Source organism: Chenopodium quinoa, unplaced genomic scaffold (assembly GCF_001683475.1).
Source record: "Chenopodium quinoa cultivar QQ74 unplaced genomic scaffold, ASM168347v1, whole genome shotgun sequence".
NCBI classification, from domain to species: Eukaryota; Viridiplantae; Streptophyta; class Magnoliopsida; order Caryophyllales; family Amaranthaceae; genus Chenopodium; species Chenopodium quinoa.
The window spans coordinates 987,376-1,001,235 of NW_018744991.1; the positions used below are offsets into that span (position 1 = coordinate 987,376).

The 13,860-nt window shown below is 34.9% G+C and overlaps 2 protein-coding genes across 2 annotated transcripts; both read right to left on the reverse strand.

Moving 5' to 3' along the window:
- Nucleotides 1-4,799: 4,799 nt before the first annotated feature.
- LOC110706759 (zinc finger MYM-type protein 1-like) lies at nucleotides 4,800-5,966 on the reverse strand. The gene has a single exon (XM_021884713.1). It carries the CDS (start codon nucleotides 5,964-5,966, stop codon nucleotides 4,800-4,802), a length of 1,167 nt encoding a protein of 388 aa, XP_021740405.1.
- A 1,612-nt stretch (nucleotides 5,967-7,578) lies between these two features.
- LOC110706853 (S-linalool synthase-like) lies at nucleotides 7,579-12,111 on the reverse strand. Its single transcript, XM_021884831.1, has 10 exons — nucleotides 11,463-12,111; nucleotides 11,143-11,266; nucleotides 10,940-11,052; nucleotides 10,629-10,861; nucleotides 10,313-10,431; nucleotides 10,105-10,203; nucleotides 9,641-9,856; nucleotides 9,402-9,531; nucleotides 8,770-9,015; nucleotides 7,579-8,347 (listed from the first exon to the last, which is right to left on the reverse strand). The coding sequence occupies exons 1-10, from the start codon at nucleotides 11,584-11,586 to the stop codon at nucleotides 7,823-7,825; spliced, it is 1,929 nt and encodes a 642-aa protein (XP_021740523.1). The 5' UTR covers nucleotides 11,587-12,111; the 3' UTR covers nucleotides 7,579-7,822.
- Between the last annotated feature and the right edge of the window lie 1,749 nt (nucleotides 12,112-13,860).

Sequence of the window (13,860 nt, forward strand, 5' to 3'; positions counted from 1 at the left end):
GCAAAGACTAACCACACACCTATGGGAACTAACTCTAGATTGGACGAAGATCCCTCAGGAACTTGTGTGGACCAGACAAAGTACAGAGGTATGATTGGTTCACTATTATACTTAACTGCTAGTAGGCCTGACATTTCTTTTAGTGTTGGTCTTTGTGCTAGGTTCCAATCTAATCCAAAAGAATCGCATCTCACGGCCGTTAAAAGAATTCTGAGATATCTTAAGGGAACGGACGATATGAGTTTATTCTACCTAAGAAGTGATACATATGACCTTTATGGTTTTGCTGATGCTGATTATGCTGGAGACTTAGTAAATCGTAAAAGCACCTCAGGTATGGTACAATTCTTAGGCTCTTGCCTAGTTTTTTGGACAAGAAACAAAACACTGTTGCTCTATCCACAGCCGAAGCTGAGTATGTAGCTGCTGCATCATGCTGCCCACAACTATTGTGGATAAAACAACAGTTGCGTGACTTTGGCATAATTTTAGAATGTGTTCCAATTTACTATGATAATACTAGTGCAATCTGCATATCAAAAGATCCAGTACATCATTCACGTGTTAAACACATTCATGTAAGGCATCACTTTCTAAAGGACAATGTAGAAAAGGGCTCTATAAGATTAGAATTTGTACAAACTGAATATCAAATTGCTGACATTCTTACTAAGCCCTTGAGTAGAGAAAAATTCGAGAAGATGCGATTGGAACTCGGAATGATAAGGCTTAACTGAATTGCACTCTATCCAACCCCAAGGTACGTCTTTTTAAAACGAAAGAGCATAGCTATATGTAACCTTGGTGTGAAAAACACAATCTTGAATCTTGCAATATGAGAGTGTGCAATTGTATTTTGTGTGTGATCATATGTGTATGCCATTTAGTGAGAAAAATTAAGCCATGTTGATTCCAAGTTCCTTTGCAAATGTTACAAACCTCTGTATAACCAGATAATTACCTCACGTAATCTTCTGGAAAATTAATCTTAAATTTTTATTTTTATCTTTTTAATTTTTATTTTTCAGTCATTATCTTTCCTATTATTCAAAAATAAAAAATATTTATCCTTATTTTTTTTATCTCCTTATTTTTTCTTTATTCTGTTTATCATTCATTTTTTTTCTTCTTATCTTTTACTCTGTTTATCTTAATACTTTTTTTTAAGTCCTATTTAAATTGTGTCATTGAATGATGTATTTGCAAAATAATTTTTTCACCCTCATAATAACCCAAACTGTCACTTCACTTACACCACTCCACTAACACGCTTTCCCACATTTACTCCCACATTTACCTCACCTCAATTACCACACCCCTTCAACCGTCACTTTTCACAAAACCCTTCATCTTCATCAATTCCCACCTACCTCATAAAAGCTCCCTTCAATTCCTCCTCCTCCATCAACCAAACTCCACCACGCCACCACCATGAAGACCAACTTGAACACCTCACCAAAAACCGCTTCAATGGAAACCACATATCCTCCCTCTCAATCATCAAACGCAAGGCTTACCGAAAGAAAAGGCCGGGAAAAAGAAGGTTCAACGCATCGCAACACCACCAATGAAGGTTCGACAAATTCGCCGTGACAAATACCTCCTTGGCTATGCAATTGATCTTGCTTGGTGCACGGCTAGTAAATATTCTGAAATTTTAGAACTATTGGAGTATCAAAATTAGACATTCTTGCCAGAATCTTGTGCGAAATTTCCGATTTACCCTACGTTGATGGATGAATTTTGCGCTTCTTTTTTAATTGCATTGATGGTGAATGTAGAGCTAAGGTTGGTGGTAAAGAGATTGTGTTTGATTCTGTGTATCTAGCCAACCTGTTTAAAACACCGAATGTAGGCTACCAAAACTATGTCAAAAACAAACCAAGAAACTCTGTTAATGGCCACTGTGAAAAAGAAATTATCACCTTCATAGGTGGTAACCCAAAAGTCACCACCACAAACCACAATGTAATCACATCTCTACACAAACTGTTGTTCAATAATGTCTGGAGAGGAATTCTTCCTCGTTCCCAGAAAAGAAGCACTGTCACCTTGTTGGATGCCTCCCTTATTTTCTGCCTTGCAAACAAAATCAGCATAAACTTTCCTGCTCTGATGATTGCTCACTTGGACCACTGTATTCCAAACCTTCACATCCCTTATGGTCTACTACTCTCTGTGATTTTTCAAAGCTTTGGGGTATCCTTGACCAATGCCGAATACTTTTCTTTGAAACCTGAAAACATACTCCATGAAAAATCTTTGTTTAAATTAAATTTGAAAGTAGTGGATGGGAAGACTTGTTTTGCTGTTGAATCAGAATCTGAGGAAGAAAATGAGGAAGAAGAAGAGGATACAGAGGAGCCAGAAGTAACCCCTGTATTGAGTGAGGGGGAAAAGGATGAGGAAATTAAAACAGAAAATGAGGATGAGGGAGATAAAGAAGATGTGCAAAGTGAGGGAGAAAAAGATGAGGGAGATAAGAGTGAAGAAGAGAAGGATGTGCAGAGTGAGGGAGAAAAAGATGAGGAAGAGGAAGAAGAGAATGAAGAAAAGGAGGACAGTGATGGAGAAAGGAGCAGTCCACCTCAAAGGACAGCACCTACTACTGGAGCAAGGAGAAAGAGTAGTAGAATTGCCAGTAAACAAATCCATAAGCCTTCACCAGCTATTCATATTGATCTGGATACTGAAATTCCTCAAGTTCGAGTTCCTACAGAAACTCTCTCCCCTGTTACCAAAGAAACTCCATCCCCTTCACACCCACAGCCTGCGTCCTCTCCCTCCACATTTGGTTTTGCAGCCTATGCTACACGCCCTATTCCCTGTGATTTCCAATCCTTCTATCAAGAATTCAAAGATACCACCTCTAGCTTGATGAGAGATTTGGAGCAACTCACAACCAAAGCTACATCTCTTCTGACTCAAGTTGCTGCCATAGAGAATCGGTTGACTAAGCACATGGACTCCACAGTTGAAGCCTTCAAGAAAGAAGTGCAGGACAGTCACCAAACCATCCTCAACACCATCAAGGAAGTGGCCTTTGAGGAGGTCACTGAGGAAGAAGCAGCTGCTGCCTCCACCACTCCCTCAACCCAAGCCTAAACCCCTCCAGTTTATTTTGCAATGTGTTAAACAATGATGCTACTTTTTATTATTTTTCTAATTTCTGTTTTGTGTTGAACAATTTTCTTTTGTCTCGGTTTGTAGTAAGGAAAAGGCTTTCTTTTGTCTAACTGCTTGGTATTACATATGCTTGCATGTTTAATATATGACCATGCTTAATTGTTCATGAATTCGGATTTACTACCCCCTCTGTAGCGTAGTACTATATATAGCATGTGTTCTTTTTATTATTTTGATAATGCCAAAAGGGGGAAGAGGAGGAAAAACTCAGGAAGGCCAAACTCAAACCGATTCCACTCAAGTCTTCTTCATTCAAGCAAAGGTATAACTAAATAAACTTAGTAAACTTACCTTTTCATTTTTATGAATGATGCAGACTTCTCTGTCTTAGTTACTTTTCTCTAATTATTTTTTTTAATCTGTTAAATTTAGTTTTGTTTTCTGTCTTAGTAAATTTGAAAGTTGTTTTTAGTTAATTTTAAAGTTTTTAAGATTACCTGGATGTTTTCTGTTTAAACGAGTTTGTCTTGTTTGTCATCATCAAAAAGGGGGAATATTGTTGAATTGACTACCCAATGTTTTGATGATTGACTTAAAAAAACAAACTTTGACTAATGAATGTTTAAGTCATGATTGAACAGAAGATTCAGGTGAACAAAACTAAATGTTCCGGAGTAGGAACAAAAGAGTTTGGAAGTCTTGATGGAATAAGCAAGCTTTCAAAATATCCTCACAAGCTTCAATACTTAGAATATTCATGTACGTACCTGAGAAGTAAAGTGTTGGAAGGAATATAAATAAGAAACTCAAAGTTCCTGAAGGAACCTGGAGTTCCTGAAGGAACTTGATGGCTGGCTCAAAAAAAGTTTTACGATTGTTTTAAAACAGTTTTTAAAACCCTTAAAATTAGGAAAAGATAAAATCAGTTTGAAAAGATGATTTTTGGAAATAAAATAATAGATAAATAATTCTTTAATTTAAATAGATAAGTTTGTTATTTTAAATTAAATAATTATTTAATTTTATCTTCTTTAAAAATATCTTTTTCTTTAAATAAATATTTATCTTTTAAATAAATATCTTTTTAATTGATTTTGACTAAGTAAATTCTGTTACCTTATTTTAAGGAATCAAGTTGAGAGAAGTAAGGGGAACCACAACCCACAACTCCCTCAACGTTACTCTGACTATTCCAGTCAAGGTAAACGTGAGATCATGGGAGGAGTGGGAACTTGGTTGAGACTTCTAAAGAGCTTTCTATAAATAGCTCTCGATGTTGATGTTTTAAAGTGTGGAAAACAATCTGAGTTTTTAGGCAAAGAGTTTCTAAGTGTTTTCAAAGTTGGTTTCCTTCCATCCTTGAGCTTCTTGAGTGCGTAAGGAGATTCTTGTAATTACTCTATAATTGGGGATTGGGGCTGTGAGAATTGTAAAGTGTGAGGCTTGAGAGAGTTCTTCATACTGTACAAGTGATTCGGAGTTGAATCACAAAGAGTGAGAAACTGTAATTGAGGGATCACAGTTGGGTAACTTGAGTTCCTCAACGGAACTTGAGTCTAGGCAGAATATTAGTGTGTGTAAATCATTTTACATAGTGAAAGTATTCATTGCCTATTTCGAAGTGTCTTCACTCTTAGTAGATAAATTAATTCCGCAAAATTTTCTATAGTCTACTATTCACCCCCCCTCTTGTAGTAGACATTGTTTTTAGCAACGACAATTAGTGTTAGTTGAAGTTGATGAGCAAAACAATGTATGTAGTAGGCACTTGGAGTATCATTCATAATCAAAGTCTTAAGACCATTTATTTCACCTTTCATGTTGCTAGCTCCATCGTACCCTTGCCCTCTTATCATAGATGGACTCAATGAATGTTCAACAAGTAAAGACATGATTGCATCTTTAAGAGTTAAAGCGGTAGTATTACCAACATGAACAATGCCTAAAAATCGCTCCATTACCTTTCCACTATCTCTATTAACAAAGCGCAAAACAAGAGCTAGTTGTTCTTTTTGGGACGCATCACTTGACTCATCGGCTAATATGGAAAAGTAATCATCACCAACTTTTTCTATTATGCACCTAGTTGTTTCTTTGGCACAACAATTAATAATGTCCTTTTGAATAGAAGAGGAAATCATTTGACAATTTTTAGATGCATTTTCAAGAGTATGTTGTCTTACTTCCTCAACCTTTTCTCCTAACCATTTCAAAAGCTCAAGGAAATTACCCTTATTATATGATTCCCCGCTTTCATCATGTCCACAAAATGCCAAACCTTGCCCCAAAAGAAATCTTAAACAAGTTAAAGATGCATTCAAGCGAATAAAATATTCATTTTTAATCACCTCACTTGCATTGTCAAACACATTCAAGATTGATTTTGTTTTTCCATCTCTTAAATTCACATATTTCTCATAAGCAAGATTATGAGCACTGTTAATTCCACCAACATGCTTCTCAAATCTTTCCGGTTTATTCCATGCCCTAAACCCTCCATCAAAAAATACATCACCCCCCGAATAACTATCAACTTTGTTCTTGAACAAGTAACATACAAAACAAAATGCGGCATCTTTTTCAATACTATACTCAAGCCAATCCCATTTCTTGAACCAATGAACACTAAAGCGACATAAACCAGACACTTGTCTTTGAGGAAAGTCATGAGTTTTTGGTTGGCAAGGTTTTTTAAGAATATAACCCCTCCTAACTGCATTTCGTTCATTTGCGGGGTAATCCATTATATTTATTCTTTTTCCCGGATCATGAGGAAGAAGTTCAACATCGTATACCAAATCTTCCTCCAATGGTACATTACTAGTACTTGAACCACCCATTTCCATAACATTTTCTTGACTTTGAGGGGAGCTTAATGAAGGGGAGTTATTGGACTCATTTTCATGGAGTTTCTTTCTTTTAAACATGAATTTTCGAAGATCGGGTTGTTTTCTAGTAGCCTTGGATTTGTTTGAATTAGGTGAATCATTTGACATTTCCTAATTAAGTTGAAAAATATATATCAATTTCCACAATCCACATCATTGCATAATAATAAAACCTAAGATTAAAATTGCAATTAAAATTAAAATTCAACAAAGATTGCAATTAAAATTAACAATAATTCAACAAAAATCTGGAAATTAGGGGTAACAATTGGGGATTTCAAATTGGGGATTTCGAATTAGGGTTAACAAGACATACCATTGATGGATTTGATGCAGCGAAGACGGCCGAGGCTCGACGGTCGGACGATGAGGGCGTGAGGTAGCGCGCAGGCGGCGCATCTAGTGAAATGGTGACTGGTGAGGATAGAGGACCAGCCACGACCGAGGACGGTCAATCACTCAATTACAGCAGTACTGGAGGGCGGTGGAGGCTGGACTGGCGAGGCAGCGTCGTAGTGCGGCAGCGAAGAACGGAGGTCATCGATCTACTGGAGGAGAAGAGGAGTGGAGGCAGTGGCGAATTGGAGGAGTGAAGATGGAGCAGCGCTGCTTCAATTCTTCGTTTCATCCGTTCATATCCAGCGTTTTTTTTTTTTTTTTTTACTTTTTTTTTTAATTTTTTATTAAAAAAATTGGGGGGACAACTGTCCCCCTATGTCACTTAACTGGGTCCGCCCCTAACCCCAACTAACTCGATAAACCACCCACCCAACCACCCCGACCACACCAGCAACTCTGAATTCGCCACCCAGACACCCCAATTTCCCTACCTAGCCACCAAAAAACCTCCCAGCCACCCCGATTTCCCCACCTAGCCACCCCGAAAATCCAACCTGAATTCCCCACTCAACCACCTAGAATTGTGCCTTGCAAAAAACGACGGTTTCGTTTTTGGGTGGTAAGGTGGGGAGGGGGGCGGCAGCCAGCAAGGGTTAAAGGGGTGGGTTGGGGGAAGGGGAAACGACTGGGCTTGGTGGCAGCCGACAGTAAGGCTGGGGAGGGGTTGGTTTAAATTTTACTTTTTTTTTTTAAAAAAAATATTCTTTCTTTTATATTTGAATTTTTTTTAAATTTTTTTTGGACCAATCACACGTTGACACATATGCAGGTAACCTGGTATAACAGGTCATTGACTTTTGTTGACTGGTTTGAGCATGATAAAAGAAAATACCCCCCAAAGTTGAGATTATTTCAGAATGATCGATAGTTGAAATTATTTAAAGTAAATGGCCCAAAATTGGGATTAATAATACCAATTTTTCCTTTTTATTATGTTAATAAAAAATTATTGTCAAAACTAATATATGAATAGTGAAAAAAGTTCAATGTCATCCCAGATATAATGGGACGGAGGAAGTATTATTTTAACAAAAAAAACTATGCATTACATATTTACATGTACTGAAAAGGTGATAATGATAAGTGATAACGGTTACATAGTTAGAATTCCATGTAAATTATAATAATAACATGTTTATTGTTGTAATACCATACACAAACGGACGATAAGATACATCACACTATATATACAAGTAGAACTTTAGAGTGAAGGCACCACAGTACAATACAAACAATTGTTATCAAGTAGACATTTACACAAATTAATAAGGAGAAAATTTAGTGTTTGTGTAAATTATGTCTACTTCCATTCTTATAAAAACTGTTATATATAAGACCCCAGTGTTGTAGTGGTATATATATTATATACAATCAGCTTTAATGCTGAATTTTCTCCTTATACTCCAGCTCTAATGGGTGACAAAGAAGTTGAACTTTGATGAATAAACCTTCATCAAAGGCACCATCCGACGACTTCCAGTTGATATTGCAGGGAAAGTACAATGAAATCGATGATTTGGTTTCCACGGGCCATGGTACTTCATCGAGACTTTGTTATACGAATTGATCACTAATCGCGGCTTCTTTGGAGGGGGAAGTAGAGGTTGAGGCTCTGAATGATGAAGAGAAGTGTGAGGTTCCAATGGAATAAAGATTGCCTTGTTGATATCATTTAACAAGGAATCCTTAGAGTCGAAATGGTTGGCCGAGTTGAAGAACATTTGAAAGACTTTAAGGGCTGTTAAGTGTAGCCTCTTGCAAGGCTTTGGCAAATCTTCAACATCATTTCCATCCATCAATGCTAGTTCTAGCAACTTCATTTTGGTTTCTTCAAGTAGGTTTTCGACGTAATGAATTGCATCTTCGATATTGGCTTCTGGATTTTCTTTCATGTATATATGTACGGAGTTGATCTTGCCATCCTTAACCTCTTTCTGTAAAAATACATATGGATTTGATTAGTAAGTACTATTATCATGACATCCTATCGAAATTGTCGTGTTTGAATATGATCAAATTCTAGCTATTAGGCCTCGTATTAACCATTTCAATTCTTCTTAGAATGAAATAGGTCACAATTTTATTCACCTCTTCGGTCAAGAATGGTGAATTTTTACTATTCTAAATTGATCATATGAACTATAATTTGGTATTTTGTAACACTTTTAACTTTATATTTTTTCAAAGTATTTGTAAAAAAGTATACTTAACTAATTAGCTTCATATTATATCTCAGTATTATCTTCCCTAGTCTTAAAATTTTGGTGGTAAAAAAAGCTTGAGTCCAATACAACGTATTAAATAGTCACACGCTAGTAATATTACTTTGTTGGACTTGGATGGAGTAAAGTGTTACCTCGTAGCTTTGCAAGTCATTCAATAAACGACATGATATCATAAGGAGTTTAGTAATGTATTCATGTTCAAAAGGATTAAGTTTGTGAGGGGATAAGCTCGGTGTAAGAAAGCATGAAGCTTGAAGCACTAATATGTGCGCAGCTATTGATATCATGCCGGTTTCCAAATAGGAAGCCATCGGCGGAATGTGCCCTGTTTTGCTCCATGTTGCTTCTGTTAGCCATGAATCAACCACCTCATACCACTTCATATAGAACAAGCAAAATATTTAGTGCGTCGTCAACATATATATTTTGCATTATAGTGTATATATAAGGTAAATACAAATTGAAATAATTAATGTCCTACTCGTGTAGTATATGTGCACCACTTATGATTTTTGAGTAGTTGTCTTTAAAACGCACTTAAATTTTGAACAATTATATGGTACTTCCTCTGTTCCTTTTTGTTTGTTATGCTTTGACCATGGTTCTCTCACAAGCAAAAAGATTTCAAACTTAACAAAAAATAAAGAATAGAGGAAGTAGATTACATTATTACATATATATATAGTATTTATGTATTATAAAATGCATGTCACACATCATGTGCTATACAAGTAATAGAACAGAGGGATTCAAAAGAACTTACAATTTTTTGAAGATTATCTACTATGTCGATTCCATATTGATCAAAGTACTTGTTTGCTACCTCAGTCACAAAACTATCGAGTGCATCAAAAAGGATCTTGCCATGACTTTTTAAGCCTTTGATATTCCATCTACATAACAAAATAAAATCCATTTAATTAGTTATATGCAATTCCTTTTATATTAAAACATGTGTCAAGCTTCTTTTACATGTGTGCCTATATACATGTATGGCAATACCTTTTCACTGCGTTTGCAAGGATTTGCAGTTCATCAAGTGATCCTACCATGTCGAAATAGTCGTCGAAAATGGTTACAAGCACGGCACTCTTTGCCACAATAAGTCGAACATAAGAATCATAGGGAAGGGAAGTAGCCGAAGCAACTGCAAAATAGCAATAAGTAGTTTTCTCTCGAGCAAAGCCCATATCCATAAGACCGCAAATCTTGGACCACCTGAGTGTTAATCCAAAATTATATTGCTTTTGAATTACTTATATCAAATGCTATATTTTCATAACAGCTTTTTTTCGAGTTTAATAATATATTTATGATCAAACAGGTGCGGTGACAAGAGCGCTAGTAAAAGTGTATGTTGCAATTTAAAGATTTTATGGGCCTATGAGAGGTTAACGTTGTCTGATGCTGCTACTACAAGAGAAAACATTTAATTTACAAATCTTGAGCTTAGTTAAATCCATTACCTTATGAGCTCTCCTAATTCTTTCTGATAAACCTTTTGTCGAAGCTCATAGTTCTCTTTTGCAAGCTGAATCAATTCCCCATCATCTAGACATGGTATTCTGTTCGAACAAAAGAAACCCATATACACGTTAAGGTCAAGAACTTAAGATCGTATTCTTATAATTTAACTAGAAGAAATTAGTGTTGACTTATAACTTATAAGTATACCTAAAATATGAGGATTTTCCTAACCAAAGTGGATTGCCTTTGTTTGCTGATTCAATCCACTCTCTATGCTCCAAATGATCCATTCTAGCCAGCCAAGGAGTAGCAAGTTCGCACTTAATCTACACCACAAAGGAGAACATATATAAAAGAATACATAAATTTATAAAAAGTGGAAACATACCGCCTTTGGCTTAAATAATTTGTACCGATATAATTTTCATGTTGCTAGTTCAGATTACATTAACAGGCTATCAGCATGACTATTAATTAGGTAGGGGTTGGGCCGGGTATTCAAAAACAATGTCAAATATACTACCTTTTCATGAAGAGACGGCCACAACATAATATTATCATCTACATTTTGACTGATCAAGCTAGATTTTGCTAGCAACTTTCTTGAAAATGATCTCAATTTTTGCAGCTCATCCTCCGATTCAAACATAAGATATGTTGCTCTATAAAGATTGTAAAGGATGCTCGTAAACTTTTCATGATTCTCTTCAATATATTTCAGAGCATATTCATCATTAAGGAACCAACAAAACTTCCCTGCAATCAAATTCCTCAAACTGTTAGCATGTCCGCAATATACATCCAAATCGACCAAAAATAAGAGGCCTTGCTTACTTGCAGAAACTTTATATCCATGAAACCGAAGAAGTTGAAAAGCCAAGGAGCTCTTGTAAATATTTTCTGGTATTAAACCACATAATTCTGATGGTTTATGTGCATTATATTCCCTGATGAATATTTTCTCATCATTGTGACGACCAAAGTAAGAAAAAGAAATTAAATTGGACGATTTAAAGGTGGTTAGAACTGTGAATTACCTATGGATGTGTTCTAACATGTCATTGATAATATTAGGGAAACGCGTTGAGAGTCCTAGTCTTTGCAATTGATTGACCATGTAGATCGGTATGTAGTCCTCGTCGATAGGATATAATGAAGGAACTGCATAACAAAAACAAAAACGATGGTACTAATATGGAGTATTTATCAAATTAAACTTCAAAGTTTTCCGTATTAATTACTCTATATCTTTGAGAAACACCTTAAAACTTTCGCTATAGTAAAAGCATTCTACGAGGTGACAGAGGTAGGACAACATTTAATTCGTACGTAGTATAGTAAAAATGTAGTAACTTACCTCCACCATTACAATTATTATCTACGAGGTGACAGAGGTAGGACAACATTTGCGTGTTTCGGGTGGCCATATATGCAGCAGCAGTGGCTGAGGGCGACCGGAACAAGGAACCTTCACCATTCATATTACTGAGTAGGGTAGCAACATTGACCGGAAAATTCGGCGGCAACACTTCTAAGTATGATAGCAAAGGAGGATAATGATACTTGTCCACCAGAACTTCCCTGTTCAAAATAATACAAAAAGTGTAAAGAACTAACTTGTAGTCTTGTACTATGCATGAAAACAACTAAAATAACGTCAAAATGGCTTGTCCAATTTCAAAGGGTAAAGGCCACATATATTGGTGATTATATGCAGATTTTTTCAATAGACAAGACATTATATAGTACAAACTCATTTTCCCTCAAAAAAAAAAAAAAAAAAAAAAAAGTACAAACTCATTACACTTTGAGATGACTCATAAAACTACCTTGCCTACAAAATTTATTTGTCTTTTTGAAATAAATGACTAATTCATACAGTAATCCATATGACAACCCTACACCATGTGTCCGTATTTATGTAGCTGACATGCCACACTCTGCTCTATAACTATCACTTAAATTATTTGCTCCATTTACAAATAATTAATTAAGGGTATGTTCTATTCACCTCATTTTCATTTATCTGAACTTATATGAATTTAACTGAATTTATTTGAATTTATCTAAACTTAACTGAACTTATTAGACCTTATTAAAGCTTATTTTGGTTGTTATTTGTAATTGGATTACCCTTATCAAAACTTATTTTTTCTAAACTTATCTTATCTAAATTTAACTGAACTTATCTAAACTTAAATAAAGAAAATAAGGTGCATGAACAGAACAAGCCCTAAATAGGCAATAGGATGAAAGGGTAAAGAATTCATGATATATAAATGTGGTAATAAAAAAACCAAAAAAATAGTTTTTTAATCGGATTATTGACTCATTCCGATGCATTTCTTAACCTTAAATATCTTTGATTGTGTAAGGGTAAAAATGTATTTTCTTAGACAAATCTAATAAAACCTCGTAAAGTTGTATTTTCTTACATATGAATCATAATACATGGTTGCAGAGGAGTGTCCTAAATGGTGGCATAATATAATTTAATTTTCGTGTTTGACAATTATTGAACCACAATAAAAAAAAATCAAAAAAAACAAAAAAAAAAAAAAAACAACTTTGATGTATTATTCTAGGGTAAAGTAGTGATGTCACAGAGAATACTTGATTATATATATGTATGTGGGGTTGGGACATAAAAACACAAACCTGATTCATATATACTCTATATAATTTGGTCAAGTCAAACAATCAAATATAAGACATGGAGCATAATCTATCATGCGCAATATATATCTACTGAGAAATAAGATCATTACGATGTAAGTATTTCATGCTGTTGTTGAAAAACACGGGCAACTGTTTCTTTCACCTCCTCATCAAACAAGACTTGGAGGCCAGTACATCGTGCAAGTTCAACCATGCCCGGGAAAACTATAGCAAACCATCGAGGGAAATCTTCTTTGTTGTTGTGGAGTTGAAGTAATAATTTCGTTGAATTAGCGTTTATGAAGGCCATTCCTGAAATTTCACAAACCGGTGGAGCTTAATAAATTACCATAAGTTTAATCAAGCAGCTAGCTTAGGTACCTAGCTAGCTAATAAACAACAATAAAACTTAAGTATTAATTATATGATAATGCGCAACCAAGAAGGCTAGAAAATTTAATTAGGGCATCTTCGAGAGTGCAACCGAAAAATATTTTCTTAGATATATATTTAGCTTATTTAAGCTACAAACAATTACAAGTATATATATACATGATAACAACATACATGACCTTGCTTGATGATTTGCTTATATGATGGCTTTATCAATTTAAATGTATTCTTACTCGATATATGATTTTAGATCCTATGCAAGTTATATCGATGATCCAAACTATTATGCAACAACACCTTATCATTTTTAATACATACTCTGTATATCTTACATACATACATAAAATTTTAGAATTAATGAATTCCGATGTAAAAAAAAGAGATATTCCAACCTAATTTCTCATTTTTCTAAAAAGCTAGATGTAGTAAACTAGTAATCAAATTGGTGGTAGATCGTAGTTACTTAAAAAAGGGCTAAGTTGTTTATGGTTAAACAAGAATTTGTGTGAAATTTATTATTTTATTTATTGATATCATTAGTAGAAAGATATACGACATCAATCTACAATAAAACAGATTTGTAAGATATACATGTACATATGAAATTAGAATAATTAACTGATTAAAATCAGATTTAGCACAATCACAAATCCAAATTTTTATAGTTGTATGTATTTTTCCATACAACCAAATCAAAATATCTC